The sequence below is a fragment of the Nycticebus coucang genome, chromosome 8 (assembly GCF_027406575.1).
Source record: "Nycticebus coucang isolate mNycCou1 chromosome 8, mNycCou1.pri, whole genome shotgun sequence".
Taxonomy (NCBI): domain Eukaryota; kingdom Metazoa; phylum Chordata; class Mammalia; order Primates; family Lorisidae; genus Nycticebus; species Nycticebus coucang.
The window spans coordinates 105318550-105340245 of NC_069787.1; the positions used below are offsets into that span (position 1 = coordinate 105318550).

The window sequence follows — 21696 nt, forward strand, 5'->3', positions numbered from 1 at the left end:
ATTCTTCTCCAGGACTCACTGTGTCCTGTGCCTGACTAGAGAGGGTGACTGACAAGGCTCAGAACTGTGGCCTCCTAGGGTTTGTCTGACAGCAGGAGTGAGAAAAAAATGTGTTTTAACAGCAGCCAACAGGGTTTACAGAAACCACAGTGCTTGAAATAGATTTGTCCATCGTTTGACAGGACACCTCCAGGAAGGTTTTGTTATTATAAAAGTTGGGAGAACTGGGACAAGAAAGGGTCAACCAGTGCTTTTGGCCATGTGGCTGTCCTGGCTCCTGTTGTGAGGGTCTGGCTGTCCTGGGCTTGAGAGCTCTGGTGCAGCCTTTATTAATACTGCATTTGCTATAGACATTCGCTGGTGGGTTCAAGTGTGAGGTTGTGAGCTGTGGTTATTAATAACTGACTGGTGTCAGGGGCTTAACAGTGAACAAAACACTTTCCTGTAGATAGTTCTTAGATTTTCTCCTGCTTCTTTTCCCAGAGAAAGAAACTTGAGCTGCTAACATTTTGTAAACCTCCTAATTTCCTGTAAATCTCATGTCTGCTGACTGGGACTGAAAATATTTTGGGCAATGGTTTTCACCCTTGGGTCTGTTCACACTGCCCAGCAGCCAGTTATCTTCTCAGTCTGTGGTTTATTGTTGTAGTTAGTCCTTTCTCTGCCAGGGTGGGAGGCATAGAGCTTGGATACTCTGGGGATTTTGAGGTCTGCCAGTCTCCTTAGGGTGGCATGTTGAGCCAACCTGATGCTCTAGTGGAGACTGCTCCCCCAGATGTGACCTTGACATTTCCTTATAGAGGGACAATCAAGACTCTCTGGTAAAGCAAGTTATTATCTTTCAGGGTTGTTATCTATGCTCCTGCATAAGGCAGTTTATATTTTCTACTTAAATTTTCATGGAATAAAGATTTTTTGTGACAAGTTTAACTTCTGTGTTATTATTAGCTCTAGCCACAGATACTTCATACCTTTAGTTGATCTGAGCTACGTATAAAGTGACTTATAAAGCTACTTATAAAGTCATCCCTGGGTTAGTTCCTGAGCTTGAGTAGTCACCTGGAACCAGGAAGGACTGCTGGGCTCTGGGAAATTAAACTCCTGGGGTGACTAGTCCTAATGTCAGTCAGATTCACATATTGACCAGCCTTCTGGATCTAGTGTGTTCTTAGGGAAATAATGGCCTTCATTTTAAATTTTACATCTGATGTAATCATTGTAATTTGTTCTACCAATGAAATGCCCCCAAACTGTTTCTCCCGGCAAGTGATTGACATTTGCTCATGAGCGTTTTGTAGTTTGTAGGAGCCATGCTCATGTAAACTAAGTGGGGTCTTCTCAAGTGTCCAGAGGGTATACACTGAATTCCAGAGGCTCTCTCCCTGCCCTTCAGCAGCTGTAAGGTTCAGTCGCTCTTGTCTGGGGATGGGAAAAAAGAAAAATCAGGGGGAGTTCCTTGTGATCTGGGGTATCTGGGAGGTACCCATTGTCTATTGACTGAGCTTTGAGAGGAATTTTGTTTTTGGACTCTGAGGCCCTCATTATCTGTTTCTGGACTCTGCACCCTTACCATCTTGGTAACAAAACCCAAGTAACAGTAAGGTTAAGCAGAGCTCAGATCCCCAAAGCTGTACTCACTCTTGTGAGATCTCTGTACACGGGAATGGGAGATTAGTGTCACTTCCAGCAAGTTCCTGCATGCGACAGGTAGCCAAGAAGGCTGCATTACTGGAGTTCAGAGTAATGGTTTTTACCTTCTTGTGTCACAACCTCTTTAATCTGCCAGTGAGAAGCCCAGAAAAAAATGTTTGATACACAAAGTTGGGCTTAGAACTCAGGGGATTCATGGAGCTCTGGATCCAAGGTTAGCCTCCTCTGGTCTAAAGGTATGAGACTTCCCTGAGGCTCTCTGTGGCCTTGTCCAGCCAAGCCAGCATGCCACTCCATGGCTGCCTGAGAGGACAGAGGTCAAGGGTCCAAACAGAGTGGGACAGTAAGTCATTGCTCAGTCTCTGAAGTCAGCCTGCAGGTCTGTCCCATGAAGCAGTGACAAAGGACAGTGCTGTCACCTCCTGCTTCAGTTAGCACTGGGTGGGGCCTGCTGATGTCCAGATGGTCAAATGATGATGTAGATCACCAGCAGTTGCTGAGATGCCATTCTGGGTCTCAAAAGGGCATATATTTGGTATCAGGCTACCTTGGTGGATAAAACAGTATGATTTTGTTGCTAGTAAGGTTTTGTGCTAAACAGCTTGTGGTAAGGCCCCAGACTCCATCTGCAACTTCTCTGCCCAGCCCTGAGGGTTGTCATGAGGATTAGATGAAATACACAGATGAAAATGTGCTTAGGAGACTAAAAAGTGTTGTAAGAATGAAGAGCATTATCAGTATTCAGGCAACCTTCAGATAACAGAATCCTAGACCCAGAAGGGGCCCTTCAACTGTATTCAGCCTAAACACACACCCAGTAGAGCATACTTCTCAGGGTTGTGAGAGAGATAATTTTAGGTGGGACGTGGCCTCCTTCATTTTAATAGATACATACTGGTTTGTATGTATTACAAAAAACATGGAGATCACATCAAACCAGGTTTTTTTAAATGAATATTTTTTTCTGATTAAGGCTAACGAAAGATTTTAAGTTAAAAAGTATGGTAATTTTCATATTAAGTTAGTATTAGTACAGCAGTAGACAAATATGGCCAAAATGGGAAAGTGATTCCTTGAGTAAAGGTTCAAGGAGAAACTTGTAATGTGGAGATGCACACTTGCTGCTCTTCCATTTGGGGATTCTTTAATCCTTGTGAGGTTCTTCCTTTTCTCCCCTTACCCTGTCTTGTAGATCCATCCCACACAAGCTTTGACAGTTGTGCTCCTCTCTAGCTTTGCTCTCATTAACTGCTTCTCAAAGGTCATGGTTTAAAGACAGCCGTTCTGTATGTCCTTCCTTCCCTTCCTCCTGTCCACCCACCCATCTACTCACCCATTCATCCCATCCATCCATCTTTCCTTCAGTGAAGACTCGTGAGCCGGCCCTGTACCATACACTTTGTATTTGCTGTCTCAGCTCTCAACAGTTTTGTTAGATGCTGTTAGCTTTTTACAGATGTGGGAACCGCAGCTCAGGGACGTTAAGTGGGTCACATGCCGTCATAACCTGAGAGAAGCAGAGCCAGGAAGAAGTCTGACCCGGGTCTGTCTGTTCCTGCTGCCCAGGTTCCTCTGTTACCTTGTGCTGTCTGTAGAACTAAATGACCAAAAGGGCATGATTCCTTCTCTTCTGGTGCTTATAGGCCATATCTCACGGGGGTATGGCTGTACGTAATCAGCACTGTGGAACCACAGATGTGCAGAAGTGGCTGGTTGGCAAGGAGGCAGAGTGTGCCTGGATGGCAGGTAGACTTCCCTGACAGTCATTAAACTTACAGTCAACTATGAACCCCTGAATTATTTGTGTACTTTATTGTTTTAATTTTGAAAAAGAAATAAATATATAAAGGATCATATAACAAACACCATGTACCCATTACCCAAAGTGGACAGATGTGACCCATTTTTTTCTGTTTCTTGATCCTTTCCTTGGTAGACTGGACTTAAAAATGGATCCCTTGTTATTTGGCCTGGCTAGTGTGGGCCCATCCTCAGCCTGGGCTGGGCTCCAGAGTTTCCATGTATCTGCTCTCTCTTTGGGCTTCATGTCCCCAGCTAATTCAGTGAAGATGCCAACTGGGCTATCGATTGAAGATCCTTTTTCTGCTTCTGAGCATGCTGGGGAGAGACCACAGGGGAGTGTGCAATTTTGGCTTCGACTTTTCTCAGAGAAGTTCATCCACCCTCACAAACACCCGCCTTGACCACTGTGGGTTTAGGCCAGGCTGCAGAGCATGGTTTAGTCATAGCTCCCAAACTGGACTGTAATTTAAATGGTAGATTTGTATACTTGGGAGACAGAGAAGACATGGTTCTCTTTGTAATAGATGGCAATGATTTGTTAGGCAGCTCATCTGAAACAATCTTGAACAAAATACATGCTATATTCCAAAGTGTAGACCTACTATAATGGAAGGAGGCAAGCAGGACAGAGTATTCCCTAATCCCTAGCTTCACCTGCTCCAGCTTTCCCTTTCCGTAGCTTTTACAGGAAGACCCAGGTGCCTGGTCCTGTGTCCTCCTCTCCACCAAGCAGGAGTGAGGAGGGAAAGCCAGCTCTGCAGCTGCAGAGGCTGAAATCTCTTTCCATGATGACAGGACCCAATTTCTCACCCAACTGTGCACAGCCTTCTCCTCTCCACCTACTGATTGACTCCAGAGCTGGAGCCTGGTGCAATCCCACTTGCACAGAGCTTGGCTTGAGTGAGCAAAGTACTGCTTTTTAAAGCTGTGCAGCAAAGATTCAAAAACTTCTGGAAAAGCCTTCCCTACCCAGACAGATCCCATTTTCAGTGAATCACGATTGCAGATCAGGATTTGAACTAGTTTCATAATCGAACATGAGAACCTGAGAGGATCCCAAGTCCTCTTCCTGAAGTGGAGAGAAGGAACCGAAATGTTTTCCGTTCCTGAGATGACAGCAAAGAATACACTGCCGGGTCCTCTTCCCTCATTTGGATGGAGATGCTGCAAAACCAGCAAGAGCTGGGAGCCCAGAGCCCGCAGAAGGACCTGCTTTGTTGAGGCTTGTCTCATAACAGAGGCTGTGCCAACAAATACAGCTAAACATGTGATAAAACCAATTCCTGCTTGATTATACAGAAATGTACATGTGTCATGTTTACAGGCCTACTTTCAAAAGGCCAATCTGGGTTTAAAAACAACCTACTGGGCGGCGCCTGTGGCTCAAGGAGTAGGGCGCCGGTCCCATATGCCAGAGGTGGCGGGTTCAAACCCAGCCCTGGCCAAAAAAAACAAACAAACAAAAAAAAAAAAAAAAACCTACTATATGTATAATGTATTAGCTGTCCCGATTATGCCAAGTGTATAGATTAAAAGTATTTGTAGGCGTGTGGAGATTGCTGGAGTGTGATGGACTCAGGTGGCCCACCCACCCCTTCAGGAACTGACCATTTTGGAGGGACTGGGGCAGGTTCTTACCCCCTAAAAGCTTTATACACTCAATTCACAATTAGTTTTAGTTCAGCTTAGCATTTTTTTTCTTTTTATCCTTTAGAATTTCAGCATACTTCCTTCAAAATTCCCCCATTTTAGATAACCGACAAATTTACCTCTTTATATTTTAACTCCACTGGAAATGTTGGCCCAGGGAGGAGGCAGAGACATCTTTCTTGAGCAGTCCCCTTCTGGGTAGCCTCTATCACTGTCTTCTTTCAATGCCTGCCTTATTATAATCGGAGATGATGGAAAAAGGGTGAAGCCACTGTCCCAAAGCCTTGGGGGCATATATTAAAAAAGACTTGTAAGAGATATGTCTCCGCAGCCTTCCTTCCACAGCCACATTCCTCAGGTTGAGATTTCTTGGGCAGAGGGCTAGAAGGCCTTAGTGGTCTCATGCCCAAGCCCTTTTTTCCCCACTAAGGAGATCTGGCCCAGGAGAGGGCAGATGCCTTTTTGGCCCTCCCAGGCAGCTGAAGCCAGCAGGCATCACAGCCTTCCCTCCATCCCCACTCATGGCCCCCACCCCACCCACAGTGGACAGCTGCCTGAGTCCACTTATCTGGGGCTGGGTGGGTGTTTCCTGCATGTTTGAGATTTTAGGAGGAAATGAAAATAGAGAAACAAAGCCTTTGTTTTATTTCTGGACTCCAACTGGGGATGGCTGGAGGGTAGGAATGGGGAGCAGGAGGAGGGGTCATTTGGCACTTCAACAAAATAACCATTCTGCAAGAGCATTTGAGAGAGACTTTTTCTATTTAGGGTTGTATGGATGAATAGAAAGATGTGTAGGGTCCAGGGAGAGCCTCTTAGTATGGAAGCAGAGGGTGGGACAGCCCTTGCCCCAAGCAGGGCCTGTGGTAGCACCTGGTGTTCAGGCAGGACCCCAGGTGTTCTGGGGTCCCTTTCTGGGGGGACCCCTGCTCTAGGTCCTGCCTCACTACCTGTTTGTGTGACTGTGAGTGAGTTCCCACCTCTTTGAGCCTCACCTTTCTTAACCATTATGGACATGTCCCAGCCACCCCCTGTGCTCCTTCCTTCTCTAGCCCAGTTAGGCTCCGTCAAGCCCTCGTCCCACATATGTGGAAATGGGTGGCGCATCCCCCACCTTTCTTAACTCTTCTCAGAGGATTTTCTCTCTGTTTGAGTTCTCTGAGATTATCATTTATTTTCTTTAAATATTGCCCAAGTGTTGGTTTAGACCCTCCCTATCTGCAGTATTTGTCAGGATTTGGGGGTGAGGGCCATGCCCCCTGGCCATGTAGCCTCCAGGGTCAGCAGTCCCTTTGCCCCATGTATGTACAGTAGGCGTGGTGCCTTCATTCCCTAAGCCCCACTAAGCTGCTGCTCTTGTATGTAATAGGCTTTCACCTAGTGCTCAAAACAGAGTGGAGTTAACACTGAATGGCAGACATCCTCCCCTTGCTTGGTCATACCCTTGGGGAATTTCTCTGTGGTTGTCTCCTCAAACCTAGTTTATTGCCATTTTCCAGGGACCAGTTTTCCAGGACACCACCTTCCCTTCCAAACCCCCAAATTTCCATTACTTTTGATTGCAGAACAATGATGACTTCTATGCTAGTGGGCTACCCTTTCACATCTGAAAAGGACCATTAAAGAGCTTGTCTAAACAAGAATGAAGAACCCTAGGCCTTACCTGCAGTAAGAACCAGCAAAGCTATGGAATTATTAAAATACCATTATTACTAGCTAGATCAAATGCCTGCCTTCCTTCCTTCCTTCTTTTTAGACAGAATCTTGCTCTGTCACCTTAAGTAGAGTGCAGTGGCATCATCACTGCTCGCTGCAACCTCAAACTTATGGGCTCAAGGAATCCTCAGCCTCCCAAGTAGTTGGGACTACAGGTGCACAACACCACGCCTGGCTAATTTTTCTATTTTTGGTAGAGATTGGGGGGAGAGGGGAGGGTCTCGCTCTTGCTCAGGCTGGTCCCAAACTCCTGACCTCAAGTGATCCTCCCACCTTGGCCCTAGAATGCTAGAATTACAGTGTGAGCACCATACTTGGCCTTGATCAAATTCTTAAGTCAGGCCTTCTCTCCTAATGACCAGAAAAAACCCAGGTGTTAATTTTTTCCTTTCCTGTTAGAACATTTGCAGAGTAACTGTGAGGATTAGAGATGATAGAGGCTGACAGATATTTAGTGAGCAACTTCTCTGCACCAGGCACCAGATACCGTGGAGAATCAAGCAGAGAGGACAGGTCTGTCCTCATGGAGCCAACAAGTCCAGTGGGTGAAGGTACATTACATCATAAACAACTAAGCAAAATAGCTGGGCACTTTGGAAGACCATAACAATAATCTCAACTAATCTGGGGTGCAGTGGGAGTTGATGAATTATATAAGGTGCTTAGCATGTGCTCGGGACTTAATAAACAGGCATTGTAAACAACCCGGACTACAGGGCCCAGCATGGTTCCACCTCCAGCTGGTTGCTGCTGTTAGGGTGGAGAGCTAGTGCATGTGGGCTGAGAAAGATTTCTCTAGACAGAGATTAGGATATACAAATGCAAACTTTATTTTATCTTCTTAGAAGGAGGGAGGGAGTGTGAGAGTGGGAAAAGTAGGGAGAGAGAACAGAGAGACAATGTGGCATCCCAAAGAAAGAGTGGAGAAGTGCAGGCAGTGAGCGCAAGTGGCTAGTTGTGTTTAGGGGACAGAGAGAAAGGAAAGTAGTGACGGTAGCCAGATGAACAGGGTGCCGGGAGACTGCTCCATCTGCTCCTTCTGCCTCAGCGGCTGGATGGTAAGCAGCTGTCTTGTTGTCAGAGTCAGACTTATCACAGATGGTTTTGATCCTCTTGGTCTCTTGGTGATTCTGCCCTTGAGATGTGGCTGAGGCCTGAAACTCACACCCTGCTGCATCCTATTGCTCCTCCCTGGAGCCTCAGGAACTTCTCAAGGCTGTAAAACAGATTAAAAGTCAGCTGAGCTGGAGAAAGTGAAGAGAGAGATTTTTCCTTTGTGTCAGCTCTGTTTAGATGTTGTGAAAAGGGAACTCCACAGGTGCCTGTCAGCTAGAGGGAGAGAAAGGAGCAGAGAAAACGGAGAGCAGAAAGCCCAGGTGACTGATTTCAGCCCTTACTGAAAAACTGTGAGTTCACAATTTTTCTGTTATTTTGATATTAAGACCCACCATCCTTTCAGCTGCTACCACCTGTCAAGGGAAAAGAAGCCAAACTCAGTAAAATAAAGCCAAGTTGTAGGACCATGGCCCAGAGCCATGCCCAAGAAGGCTTGAGCAAGGAGACACATTGTGATTGGGTTATACTTTGGTTTTATACATTTCAGGGGGACAGGAATTACATGTAAAATTGTAAATCTGTACCTGGAAGGCATACATTGGTTTGGCTCAAAAAGATGGGACATTTCAAAGAGATGTGGTTAAAGAAATCAAGCTTTGTCTAAAAGCATGGAACGTTTTAAGTTAACCAGAGAGTAGCCACCAGCCTTATACCCAGACATAAGGGCTTTGTTATGTAAACTGAGGACCTGCAAATGCGGGTTTAAGCTTCATCTTGCACAGTTAATGAGTTACTAAGGACATCTCCAAGAAGGGATGTGAGATGAGGCATGTCTGACCTCCCTTCTGAAGGCCAGTTTTAGAGTATCCCCTTGGTTAAGAGGGATCCATTTAGTCAGCTAGGGGAGAGTTTACAATTTTATTTCAGTTCACACACCCACCAGCAATAGTTTTACATAGAGGGGTTTTTAATTTGCCCAAGGTTCTATAGCTAGAAGAGGCACAAATGCTTTGATTCATTACTTTTTAAAAAAATTTTTTGAGACAGAGTCTCACTCTGTCACCCTGGGGAGAGTGCCATGGCATTATAGCTCACAGCAACCCTTAAACTCCTGGGTTCAAACCATCCTCTTGTCTCAGCCTCTCAAACAGCTGGACTACAGGCTTCTGTGCCACAATGCCTGGCTAATTTTTCATTTCTTTTTTTGTTTTTTGTTTTTAGTAAAGATGGGGTCTCGCTCTTGCTCAGGCTGGTCTCGAACTCATGATTTCAAGCAGTCTGCCTGCCTCTGCCTCCCATAGTGCTGGGATTACAGGCGTGAGCCACCACACCCTGCCATATTCACGACTTTTTATAAAAGTGCTGTGTGTAGGGAGTAGAGGGGTGGCTGGCTGGCTCCCCAGCCAATCCCAGCCTTTGGATGGGTCCTGGCCCAGGAAAGGAGCAGTCTCCAGCTCTGCCTTTCCTGCTCCCTATGGTCACACAGCTGTCTGGCCTGGCCAGACTCATTAAGCAGGCAGGAAAAAATGCAAAAGCCCTTTAGGGCCTGGAGAAAGATGTGAAAAGTGGCCTCCTGCCTTTCCAGCTGAGTGGGCTTATATCCTGGGTTTGGAAGGGTCCCTGAGAAGTCACCCCACCCCGCCCCAGCCCAGGTGGCCAGGCCTCCTCCCTCCAGCGTCTGCCTCATAGGCCTTCACAGGAAAATGCCACTCTCATTGCCATGCCCGCCTCATTTTCAGGAAGTTTCTCTTTTATTTGGCTCCAGTTCGTCTCTGCGGTCTGGTCACTCTTTGAAAGTGAAGATTAGATCGCCTCTCTTCCCTCAGAGAAGAGCCTAGACCCTGTTTCCTCCTCATTTTTGGTCAGGCATAAACATTTCCACATTCTTCATTAATGGTGTTTACATCTTGAGTGTAAATGATGAAAACAAATCGAAGCAATTGTCCTTTCTGAATGTGCCTTTTTGTCCCCCACCTCCACTTCTGGAGTGGACTGTGCTGTGTCCTGCAGGCAGAGTGACCCCTGCTGCTGCCCTCCTCAGTGTCCTTTCCACTTTGAGATGGTCCTTCCTGCCGCCAAAGCCACATCTGCCTTGGAGTGAGTGCCACACTTCTTGGGTGTGTGTGTGCTCGGGAAGGCCAGGGCTGGGGCTGGAAGGCTGATAAGTCTGGTTTATACAATGTGTAAAACTTTTAAACTGGTGGCCAGTATATAAAAGTCAGGAGTCTTCACATTAAAAACTCAGACTTCTTGGGCTATAATTGGGTTATAGCTTTCATAAGAAAGCTATAAATTGGTTTCATAGTAAGACTGAGTACATTGAGGGGAGAGGTGGAGGGGAGAGGAGAGGATGGGTGGAGGGAGAGTAATTGGTGGGACCACACCTACAGTGCATCTTACAAGGGTACATGTGAAATTTACTAGGTGTAGAATATAAATGTCTTAACACAATAACTAAGAAAATGCCGTGAAGGCTATGTTCACCAGTTTGATGGAAACATTTCAAATTGTATATAAAACCAGCACATTGTACCCCATGATTGCATCAATGTACACAGCTATGATTTAATTAAAAAAAAAAGATTGATAATGTGCACACAAAAAATAAAAATAAAAAAAAACTCAGACTTCTCTGGCTGCTGTTTAAAAATTGAGACTAGCTGGCAGCCCTGTTGAGGTATTCTCTGGCTGGTCCAGGGTGACAGTAGCTTCCCATTTGCCCTAGGCCCCACTGCTCCCTGTTGCCTGTACCTGCCCTCCAGTCTCATTTCTCGACCCAGCCTCTGCCAGCACCTGAGTCTGGGATGTTCTTGAGTCCCTCTTTCTGCTTCTGGAGGAAGAAGCATCCATCTAACAGGCAGGGGGCTGTGACCAGAGGACTGCCTTCCCTTCCCTCTCCATGGCTACCCCTACCCTTTTCCTGGGCCGCTTACCAAAGGGGTCTAGAGGAAGGCCGTGAATTCCACAAAGTGGGTAGCTCTGGGCTGGAGCGACCGAGGGGACAGCCAGTGGAGCTGTGCCCAGCTAGCTCCACCTAGACCTGCCCACGAGAAAGACAGTGTGAGAGGCACTTGCCTTGTAGTGTGTGGGGGTGGGGGTGGTCAGGGAGCCGGGCTGTCTATTCTGGTGGGGGTTGGTGCCCTAAGAATGTGGGCAGCAAGGAAGGACTCCTCATTGTCACCACTCCTCCTGCTGGGCTGGTGCCCATGTGTGTCCAGTGGGGTCTCCCTAGGAGCACTGCCACTGCACTGTGTAGCCCATGGCAGAGTGCCCACACTACCTCTGCCCTAGCGTCTGCCCGAGCCAGACTCCCAACTCACCTGGTGTCATGCCTGTGTTGTGGAAGTGCAGACAGCAATCATCTCTGAACACAAGGCTATGTCAGGGCTGTGGGTGCCCAGAGTTAGAGAAGATGAGGCCTCGCCCTCCTCCTGTGTCCCACTCTAGCAGAGGAATGTGACAGCAAAGAAATAACCAGGTCCTCACTTTGAGAGGAGATGGAGAGGGACACACTGAGCTTTGTGGTCAGACGTGCAGATGGACATGCATGTCCTTGGACCAACCACAGAACCCCTCTTGATGATTTTCACGGTTCTCAAAGGGGCTGAACAATGTCTTCTTCATAAGGTCCTGAGTCCTCAAATGGAATAGCAGCTGCAAAGCACTCTGGCTGCCATTCTGTAGATAGCCCAGTGGAAGGGGACCTCAGGGAGAGGGCCCAGGAGGAATGAATCACTGCTGGAGGCTGGGCTTAATTAAGAAGGACTTCCTAGGGAAAACAGGGAGGCTGTTCCTTAGAGAAAGGGGCTGTCCTCATAGGCAGAGGACAAGTGAGAAGCAGTTCAGGCTGCAAGAACACTCCTGGGCAGACTCTATGCCTGTGGGCACCAGGCATCCTGCCAGGTACCATCCCTGTCCTCAAGAACATGAGGCTAGGAAGCAGTGGAGCATAGGCTGTAGGAGGGTAAAGGGTGCAGGGGTGGCTTAGGGAGGGACTGGAGTGCCATTGTCAGTGGGGGAAGCTTCAGGCACCCATGAGTGATTTTTCAGGTGAATGGATATACTCAGGGTGAGCTGAGGAGCAATCTCACTGGAGCAGGGGCTGGGGGACAGGCAAGCTGTGGAGGTGCACGAGCCACATGGCAGAGGGGCTAGGCCTGGGCCTTGGATTTGAGGTAAACGGAGGCTGGAGCTGCTGGGGGAGAAAGAGTAGAGAGTTAAGGTCAGAAAGATGGGAAAGGGGCCTGGGCTGGTATGGGCAGGCGCTGGCTGAATCCTGTGTGTGCAGGTTGAGCCTGGGTAGCCAGGGAGGAGCAGTGAGGGCTCTTGTGAGCAGAGGGCTCAGCAGAGGCAGAATGGGGAGCAGACAGGACAGCAGCCTGCCAGGCTAGGGTGTGGCTGAGGGCCCTCAGTGGGGGGTGTCCCAGAGTACCCAGAGACCAGCCCTCCCACTGGGGTGGCCACCAGTGTGACCGTAGTGGGCAGATTCCTCTAGAAAGCTGCAGGTGAGACTGCCCCAGCACTAGGAAAATATTAACATACCGCCAGGGATTGAGAACAGGATTTAAAAATAAAGCCACTGCCTCCTCTCTTCCCTCAGCTGCCACTCAAGGAAGCTGATGGCAGCCCTGCCCTTGCCTCGCCCACACCCTTCCCCACACTCCTGGGTTGAGTTCCTGCCAGCCTTGTCTGTAGGGACTGGGGGGGTCCCTGGATGCCAGGGGGCCAGGTGAGTGGGGAGTCTGTGTGGATCCTTAGACACCGAGGCCCTAACATCTCAGTTCTAAGAACCACTTAGACCCACAGGCTGGGCGGACTTGCTGGGTGGTGAGTGGGGTGATTTTAGTTTTGCAGCTTGTCAGGTCTCAGTGCCAAATCTCAGCTTCTCCCTTTACAAACCTGTGCCTTGGAGATCTCTGCCTCTGTCTACCCATTGGTAAAATTGGGATAATACCCTCCCAGAGGTTCCACCTCAGGCCTTCGTGGCCCTGCTGGCCTTCTCCTGGGCCACTTGTCCCTCCCAGACCCTCTACTCCTTTTCTGCCCCCTCCCGTCTCCTCGGAGCTTTTGGAGTTTGTACCATGCAGTTTATCCAGTCCCTGCTGGGGGGTTTCCTGCTGGTTAACTTCAGCGTGGTCAGTGACAAAGAGTCAAGGGGGTGCTGTCTGAGTGTGTGGCCATCCAGCACTATGCTCCCAAGTGGGCTTGTGCTGGGTAGGTCAGGATTCAAGAGGGATGTTCTGGAGGGAACCAAAAAGGTAGAGTGATAGATCTGGGATGGAAAACAGGTTTTTTCTTTTTTTCTTTCTGAATCAGTCACCTTGTTCTGGCTGTCAAGAATGCTGTCATGAGGCTCAGTGCCTGTAGCTCAAGCGGCTAAGGCGCCAGCCACATACGCCAGAGCTGGTGGGTTCAAATCCAGCCCGGGCCTGCCAAACAATAAAGACCACTACAACCAAAAAATAGCCAGGCATTGTGGTGGGTGCCTGAAGTCCCTGCTTCTTGGGAGGTTGAGGCAAGAGAATCGCTTAAGTCCAGGAGTTGGAGGTTGCTGTGAGCTGTGATGCCACAGCACTCTACCCAGGGCAACAGCTTGAGGCTCTGTCTCAAAAAAGAATGCTGTCTTGAAAAGGATTCTAAGACTGAGTGAGGAAGGGGACCGTGTTAGACCGTGATGTCTGCTGTGGCTCTGGGAATGGGAGGAGTAGCACCCATGCCACGTACTTGCCATCCGAACATACATGGTCAGGTGGTTAAGTCTTGATCCTGGAGTCATCCATCAGTCAAAGCACTGGTGGCTTCTTAGAGAAGTTGAGTGGCTCAGTGACAGTGCTGGGCTTGGGTTAGCAAAGGTATGAGACAAAGGGCTGGAGCAAAGTCTTGGGGAGGGGAAAGTAAAGCCATAAGGGATGCCAAGTGCCCCTGGCCCCTACTGGGGTCACACAACGTTTGTGCACAGCTGGCAGGTCAGCACCTCTGGGGAGGCTGCCCATTTCTGGGAATTGTGCAGAAGGGAAGGGCAGCTCCTGGAATGCAGAGCTGTTTCCTCCACGTGGGTTCGGTCACTCCCCCCAGCGTGTCCTCATCCCCCTGAGTTGGGCACACCCAGACATCATAAAGATGAGATAGCTTCCCAGGACTGATTCAGCTCAATGTGAAGGAGAGTCCATTCACTCTTCCAAGAGCTCCATTAATAATGAATGTGCCCTTTTCCAGCCTCATTTATGTAGAAAACTTGCCATTTGATTAATGGGGTGAGGGGGAATCTTTAAAATAATTAGAATTAGAAAAACAAAAAGCAGTGGATGCCAAACCTTCAATAAAGTCAGCAGCATCTTTGGGAGAGGCTCTGGGTTGGCTACAGCTGCAGCCTCTGACAATCTGTGGTCCTCTATCAGGGCCAGGGGAAGCAGCAACAAGGATGCAGAGTGCCCTGTGGGGTAATGAATCACAATGCCAGTCAAAAGCCAGGTGGTGCTGCAAGACTAATTGACAGAAGAATTGGAAGCAGTGCGGCATGACAGTACTAAGCATGACCTTTGGCATCTGACCAATCCACAGCAGATGTCCACTAAATGGAGGGGTTGTTACTGCTGTGCACCCCTTCTGGGCACCATTTTTTTTCTGGCTAGGACAAATGACACTGCTTTGGAAGTGGTACAGGATGGGAGTAGGGAGGGGGTGCATGGAGAGATCAGGGAGCCCATGGACCTCTCGACAGTGTCTGTAGCCAAAGCTGTTTTTTTCATATGTGTAGTTCACTTAGGACAATGGGCATGGTCTTTTGGTTTATTGCTTGTAAATAGGCTCTGTAGAAGCCCTAGAATCTGGGACCTTGGGGAGAAGGAGATGGATTTGGTAAGGAAAATAACCACTGGGTACTGCTGTTTGGGGGGACTGCTGGGGCCCATTGCTGTCCTAGGCATTCATATCCGTCACTTCATTGGGTCCTCTCTCAGTCCTGTGAACTGTGGGTGCTCTTAGCTAGGGCTGGGGCAGGGAAGTGAAGTCACTGAATTCACCAGGTTTGTATACGGATGCAAATAAGCCCTTGCTCAGGGACCCTCCAGGTTTTTTTCTTCACTGGGGCCTTATACATTCTTGGGGGCTATTTTCTCCTGTTTTATAGATGGGGAAACTGAAGAAGTTAAGAAACCAGCCCTAGGTCACATAGAGGATCCATATAAGAAACATGAGTGGAATTCAGGGGCTGCCTGGCTGCAAAGTTGTGGCTGTTACTAACTCTTTAGGCTGCCCCACTGAGACTCACTGGGGCTTTGTACAAAGCTATTCCCAGGAGGTCTCAGAGCTGCCCACTAAACTTTGAAAATTGCCACCCAGCCACCCATTTCCTAGGATTATGAGCCAGCCCCTGTCAGAGAGAGGGACAGGTATCACCCGGCTGCTTCTTAGCACAGGGGAGGGATCGGAGGGTGGAAGGCTGCACTAGGACGGTGTCAGGTAGTCAGGCAATGAGTAGGCACCACACCTCTCATGTGTTGGGCCCTGGCCCCATGAGAGGCAAAGGAATAAAAGGATGTGACTCTTGTCCTTCTGGAGCTTATATTCAGTTTGGGGAGGTGAATCTAGCACTCAGGAAACAACTTCAAAGCATGTGAGATGGTGCTGCTAACCGTGGGAGAAAAAAGGGAACAAAAGTCAGACAATAACCAAAAAACCCTCTATCTTAGTTTAAAGATGCCCGAGGTTTTTGCATACATGTTATTACAATTGATGAGGGAGGGTTATGGTTTCCAGTATGAGCAACGGTTTGGGTCACCATGCAGCCTGTGGACTGGGCGGGGCTCTGAGAGCCGTGGTTGCCATGGGAACCGGTTCAGCTGCCTCCACTGCCAAGTGGCTGCTGTTCCAAAAGTTGGTTTCTGCATGGAAAGGGCTGTCTGGAACCTCAGAGCCATTTGCCATGGAAACAGTGCTCCAAATGATGGGTGACGTTCCCACACAGGCCTCCTTCATCTGGCCGCAGCGGAGCTGAGATGGCAGTGGGGCTTCTGATGGGGGACAGGAGGCTGGGAATAGTGGAGCCTCAGAGCAGAGGAACCCCGAGCTCCCTGTCCTCCAGGAACAAAGTAAACAAGGAGAGAGTGAACACGTGGGCACCTTCTCTGACCTGGGCATATCTCATATATTTTTCTTTCATGCTGTAGCTATACTGCAAAGTACGACTCTACCAACCCCATTGCACACATCAGATCCTGAGGCCCTGAGTGGTAATTTGCTCACAGTCACTGAACTAGTCAGTAAGAATGTGTCCAGCACAGAAAAACAGTGGGAACCTTTAAGGAGAACCCCAAGTCTGCCTTATACCCCAAGGGGGCCCTAGAGTCATCTCTAAAGTGCCTTTTAGTTGGGAAGGCTAGAGGGGCGGGCGAGGGTGTTGTGAATATGAGCACTTGGCTCCTTAACTTCCAGCTAAGCAACTTTTTATCCTGTGGTGACTTTCCTCATAGTCTGTGAGTGGTTTTTGTTAAAATCTTTCTCTGTACCACATGAGACCAGCTTATTTTGCGGGAGTGTGGCACATGCTTTTTTTGGCATCTTGACTAACTTGCCAGTTTACAAGGACATCATTTGGTCAGGAGGGTTTTGGAGCAGAAAAACACAACCATCAGAAGATCTGGCCTCTAGCCTTTATGAATTGGAAGGTTCTCTGGACTCGGTCTCCTGCCCTGGCAACCTTGTTTCTAGAAGGTCCTGTCTGTACAGTGGCTCTGACTTCCTGGTAGGAGGAGGGACGTAGTCCCCACTCTGGTTAAGAGCAGCCCCTAGAAGACTGCGTGTTAAGGCCAGCTCTGTGGCTCAGAGTTTGACCCTGTTGAGAAATGCCAGCGTTGAGCCTCTGGTTCACTCAGCAAGCGTCTACTCTGTGCCTGAGCTGGGCCAGGATCTGGGGGCAGAGAGGAATAGATGCAGTCCCTGACCTTTGTGCACAGTAAATATGTAGAAAATTCCAAACATGATGGTGACCCTGTGTCAGGAACCTCAGGGCTCAAAGTACAGATGGTGGCAGTGTCTCCCTTGGGAGGCGACTCTGGGGCCTCATCCTTACCCACAAAGAGCTATGTGCTCTCCCAGGGGCCCTGGGTGTGTGTGGAGGATATAGCGCGGCCACAGGAAGCACCAGGAGAGTAGAGCATGAGGGGCTGCAGCTTGGGTATGGCGGGCAAGTCAGCAATGGCAGCTTTTGATAGGCCCCTAATGTCCAGTGAAGGAGCCTGGACTTGACTCATCGGCTGTGAGCAGCACTGAAAGATTTTTCAGCGCAAGGGACCCATTCTGTTGTCTCTGTTAACCATATAGTCTAACCCTGTTCAGCTTCTGAGTGCAGGACACTGATAAAAGGAGGGGCCCTCAACTGGCCATTTCCTACCAGCTGCCTTGGCAAGCAGAGGGCATTTTTAAACCAGTCCCCAGGTGACTGTGCTGTGTGTGGTCTGAGCACAGACTCATGTCCTCCACCGTGTTTACCAGCATATTTCTTATCTTATTTTCTTTTGAGAAGAAAATCAAGAGAAACAGTTTTTCTTCCTAATTCCTTCTCACTTACTTAGTATTTTTTATTCATGTTACTACCAGCAGAGAATGGAAGTTTAAAAACAGCCTCTCTCACCAGCAAACACATTTTGCCCTGCCCCACCCCAGGATAAGACAGCAGTTGATGAGGGGCTATGAGGGGCTGACCTCCTGCTCTGCTGCCCTGAAAGGCAGAGGAAAGAGGGAGCCAGCCCCGCAACTCCTCCTGGCCCTCCTGGATTTGGCCATGGCAGAGCTCACTTATCCAGAGATGCCGGAACCAGATTCTCGGGCTGTAGCTGCCACCTGGTCATATTCTACTCCAAAGGAGCTTAATTCTCCACTCGAATGAGGGGGAATCAAACTTTTTCAAGTGGCTTGAACATTTTAATTTGTTTGGAACATTTTATTTTATTTATTATTAAATCATAGCTGTGTACATTAATGCGATCATGGGGCACCATACACTGGTTTTATAGACCATTTGACACATTTTCATCACACTGGTTAACATAGCCTTCCTGGCGTTTTCTTAGTTACTGTGTTAACACATTTATATTCTGCATTTACTAAGTTTCACATGTACCCTTGTAAGATGCACCACAGGTAGAACATTTTAATATTAATAAACTTTTCCAGTACACAAATAGAATACATGCTCACATTAGTAAATCAAAATATTAAGAAAATGAAAATGCCCTGAAATTTGCCTCAGAGACAACCACCTGCTGAACTTCTTGTTACCTGAATCCACACACCTAGAGATGGGTTCCTTCGTGGAAGTGGAAAGTTTTGCCTGGTTTGTTTTTTTTTAATTATTTATTTATTTATTTTTGGAGACAGTCTCAATCTGTTGCCTAGCTTGGAGTGCACAACTCCTGAGGTCCAACAATCCTCCTGCTTTAGCCTCTGGAGCAGCTAGGATTACAGGCTTAGCTAATTTTTGTATTTTTTTTGTAGAGGTGGGGATCTCACTTTTTGCCCAAGTTGGTCTCAAACTCCTGGCCTCAGGCAATCCTCCTGCCTTGGCTTCCCAAAGTACTGGGATTATGGCAGGTGCAGTGGTTCATGCCTGTAATCCTAGCACACTGGGAGGCTGATGTGGGAGGATCCCCTGAGCTCAGGAGTTTGAGACCATTTGAGACCAGCCTGCATAAGAGCGAGACCTCGTCTCTACTGAGGTGAGTAGAAAAAGTAGAAAAATTAGCCAGGCATTGAGGCAGGCACCTGTAGTCGCTGCTACTTGGGAGGCTGAGACAGGAGGATCACTTGAACCCAGGAGTTTGAGGTTGTCGTGAGCTAGGCTGATGCCACAGTACTCTAGCCTGGGCAATAGATTGAGACTACTCTATCTAAAAAAAAAAATTGAAATCAAGGGACTGGGATTATAAGCATAAGCCACTGCACCTGGCCAGCCTAGCAGTTTTTTGTTTGTTTATACATAATATAAACTTTTTCTAGGTTAGTGACTAGAAACAGCCATCCTTTAAAATGACTGCATAGTATTTTATTACATGGACAAGTTTTAACTGTTGTCCCTCAATATTCATTTCCATTTTTCCCCATTCTTAACATCTTTGTGGACTGATTATCTCCTTCGACTTTTAAATTCTTACATGTGGTAGAGCTGCAGGAGAGGACATGTCCATTTTCAACTTCAAATATTTATGTGAATGCATTCTCAGTCCAGCCTAGGCAGATTTCCACTCTCACCTCAGTGTATAAAAAGCTTGTGCTTCCCCCACGCTCCGGGGAAGTCCTCGATGTCAACATCAGGCTTCAGGAACTGCAAAGGATTCTGCAGCGATCTTGTCTGTGGCCATGAAAATCAGCGTGACCACATAACCACATTTGTGTCTAAAATGCCTTCTGTCAAAATGTAGAATTGAAGCCTCTCTTAGAGCTTAAAATAACTATAAAAGTCATCAAATCCAGACCTCTGACAGATAAGGGCTCTGTGGCTCCAAGAGGTCAGTGTCCTTTCCAGGTATTGGCAGAGCATGTATGGTACCCAGTTCTTGTGCTCCTGGCCACACTGCCCCTCCAGGACACCTTAAGTTTCCCTGTCACACAAACACCATTCCTTTCCCTCTCCCCACTTGCACAAGGTTCTTTTCTTCTACAGGACAGTAGGATCACACTTTCCGTCCCTCGGTTCCTGGTCAGTTTTTATGCTACCCAGGAACGTGGTTGGTGTTGCTTCTCCTTGGCAGGCTCCATGGCTAGCAGGTTAGGTTCCTGGCAATAACCTCCAGATTGTTGTTTAGGTGACTTCCACTCCCTACCAGTGTGTAACACTTAGTGCTGTCCCCCTCCTCCTTCTGGAAACTATGGCCTCCATTATTGCAACATCCTGGTTCCCTCCTTTCTCTCAGTGCTCCTGCCATGCTCCCTACTTGCCTCTCCTTTTTGTCACTTTGTGACACCGTTTTCAAAGGTCACTCTTCAGTTTTCTTCCGTCACCTCTTCACAAACAGTCCTGACTGGTTGTGGCCCTGTTTACCCTGTTAAGACCCATTTACTCTTTAGAATCCTGGTCCTACATTTCCTCCGAGTCTCTGTAGCTTGGGGTTCCTCAGCCTTGGCACTGTTGATGCTTTAGGATGGATAATTCTTTATTGGGCGGGAGGGACTTCCCTATTCCTTGTAGGTCCTGGCTTCTGCTGACTAGATGGTAAGCACCCACTCAGTTCTGACAAGCTGAAGTATCTCCAGACCTTGCAAGCATCTGCGTGACAGAATCGCCACTGCCTTAGCTAGACTCAACATCATCAAAACAAAACTTCTGCCTGCTGCTCCCCAACTAAAATGGGATTAGCCAGATGCCCTAAGATTCCAGGATGACTTCAAGAAAGGACAAGGAGACAGAGGGAGAGGAGGAAGGGTCACAGAATTCTGAGAGTCAGAGGAGTCGCGGGGTCCTTTTGGGTTCAGGTGTCCTGAGCTAGCACGGCCTCCTTTCCCTGTAAGCTTAGACACATTCTTGCATGCTTCTTAGCATAGGATGTCAACTGGTGATGTGAAAGGTGAACCTTCATCCCATCCCTGCTCAGACCAATACCTTCATGTTTACTTGAACAGGTCTAGGGCAGAAGTGTCAAAAATCGTCTTTGCCATAGCTTTCGGCTGTATAAACAAGACCACTGGTATTGCCTCCCCAAGACCAAGCCTGGCACAGGGTTGGTGTTTAGTAAGTAATGGTTGGATGACTCATTTTAACATTGATTGTCCCAGGTGGTGGGACCAGGTGTAATACTTTTATTTTCTTTTGCGTTTTTTTCATTTTTACGCCTTTCTTTATTGAGAATATTTATAACTTTGTAAGCATGGAGGAAAATGCATGAATACTTTCTCATAAGTCAGAAAAACGGACTGGACCTCATTCCACATGTCTTGCCTCCCCAGGTCTGACCTACGAGAAACATGGCAACCAGCGCTGTTCCCAGTGACAACCTTCCCACGTACAAGCTTGTGGTGGTGGGAGATGGGGGTGTGGGCAAGAGTGCCCTCACCATCCAGTTTTTCCAGAAGATCTTTGTGCCTGACTACGACCCCACCATCGAGGACTCCTACCTGAAACATACAGAGATTGACAATCAGTGGGCTATCCTGGACGGTGAGACCTGAATGGCCGCCCTGCACGGGGGGACGTTCGGTGGGAGTATAAGGCAGAGTGGACAGGCTTCAGTGTGGCAAGATTGTTTTCTTCATTTGGTGTTACAGGATGGATAGTAGAAGGCTGTGCATAGTTTCCAGGGTGAACTCTGAACAGGGAAGGCCTCAGAGGACTTGAAAAGCTTTATGGAAACCAAAATGTGCATTCAACAAAGAGGCGAGGCTAGAATCCTGCCAACTCAGTGATGTCATACTTGTTATTACTTGCTGATCAGAATCTCTGATTAACAGTTAGGAATGTCTCTAATTAATGAAAAATGGAAAAACACATTATTTCTAAATGAACACAGGTTAGTTGGTAATTGTCCTTTGGAGGGAGAAATCTTGCATCTGACATTGTATCTCTGGTTGAGTGTGAGTTATTCTAGTACTCAGCGTGGTAGCCAGGCAACTGCAGCAGCATCTCCAAGGAACTTACTAGAAATTCTAATTCTTGGGCCCATTCTGACTCAGAAATTCTGAGGCTGGGGCCTGACAACCTGTGTCTTAACACATCCTCCACTGAATGCTAAGGTTAGAGAACCACTGCTCTGTTTTTTTATTGATTATTGCTTTTATTGTCCGAGTCTTCCTCTTAAAAAAAGATCCATTAATCATAATGTCAGTCTAGGA

The 21696-nt window shown here is 47.8% G+C and overlaps 1 protein-coding gene across 6 annotated transcripts in view; it reads left to right on the plus strand.

Annotated features, from left to right (window-relative positions):
• Nucleotides 1-21696, plus strand: part of MRAS (muscle RAS oncogene homolog) — a 53806-nt gene that overhangs the window by 1676 nt on the left and 30434 nt on the right. For 4 of the 6 annotated variants that reach the window (XM_053600045.1, XM_053600046.1, XM_053600049.1 and 1 more), the window contains exon 2: nt 20815-21025. In XM_053600045.1, the coding sequence (XP_053456020.1) occupies nt 20833-21025 (193 nt within the window). In that variant the 5' untranslated portion in view covers nt 20815-20832. Of the gene's footprint in view, nt 1-11746; nt 11779-20501; nt 20600-20814; nt 21026-21696 lie in introns of those variants that run through there. The other 2 variants (XM_053600048.1, XM_053600047.1) reach the window with 2 other exon arrangements.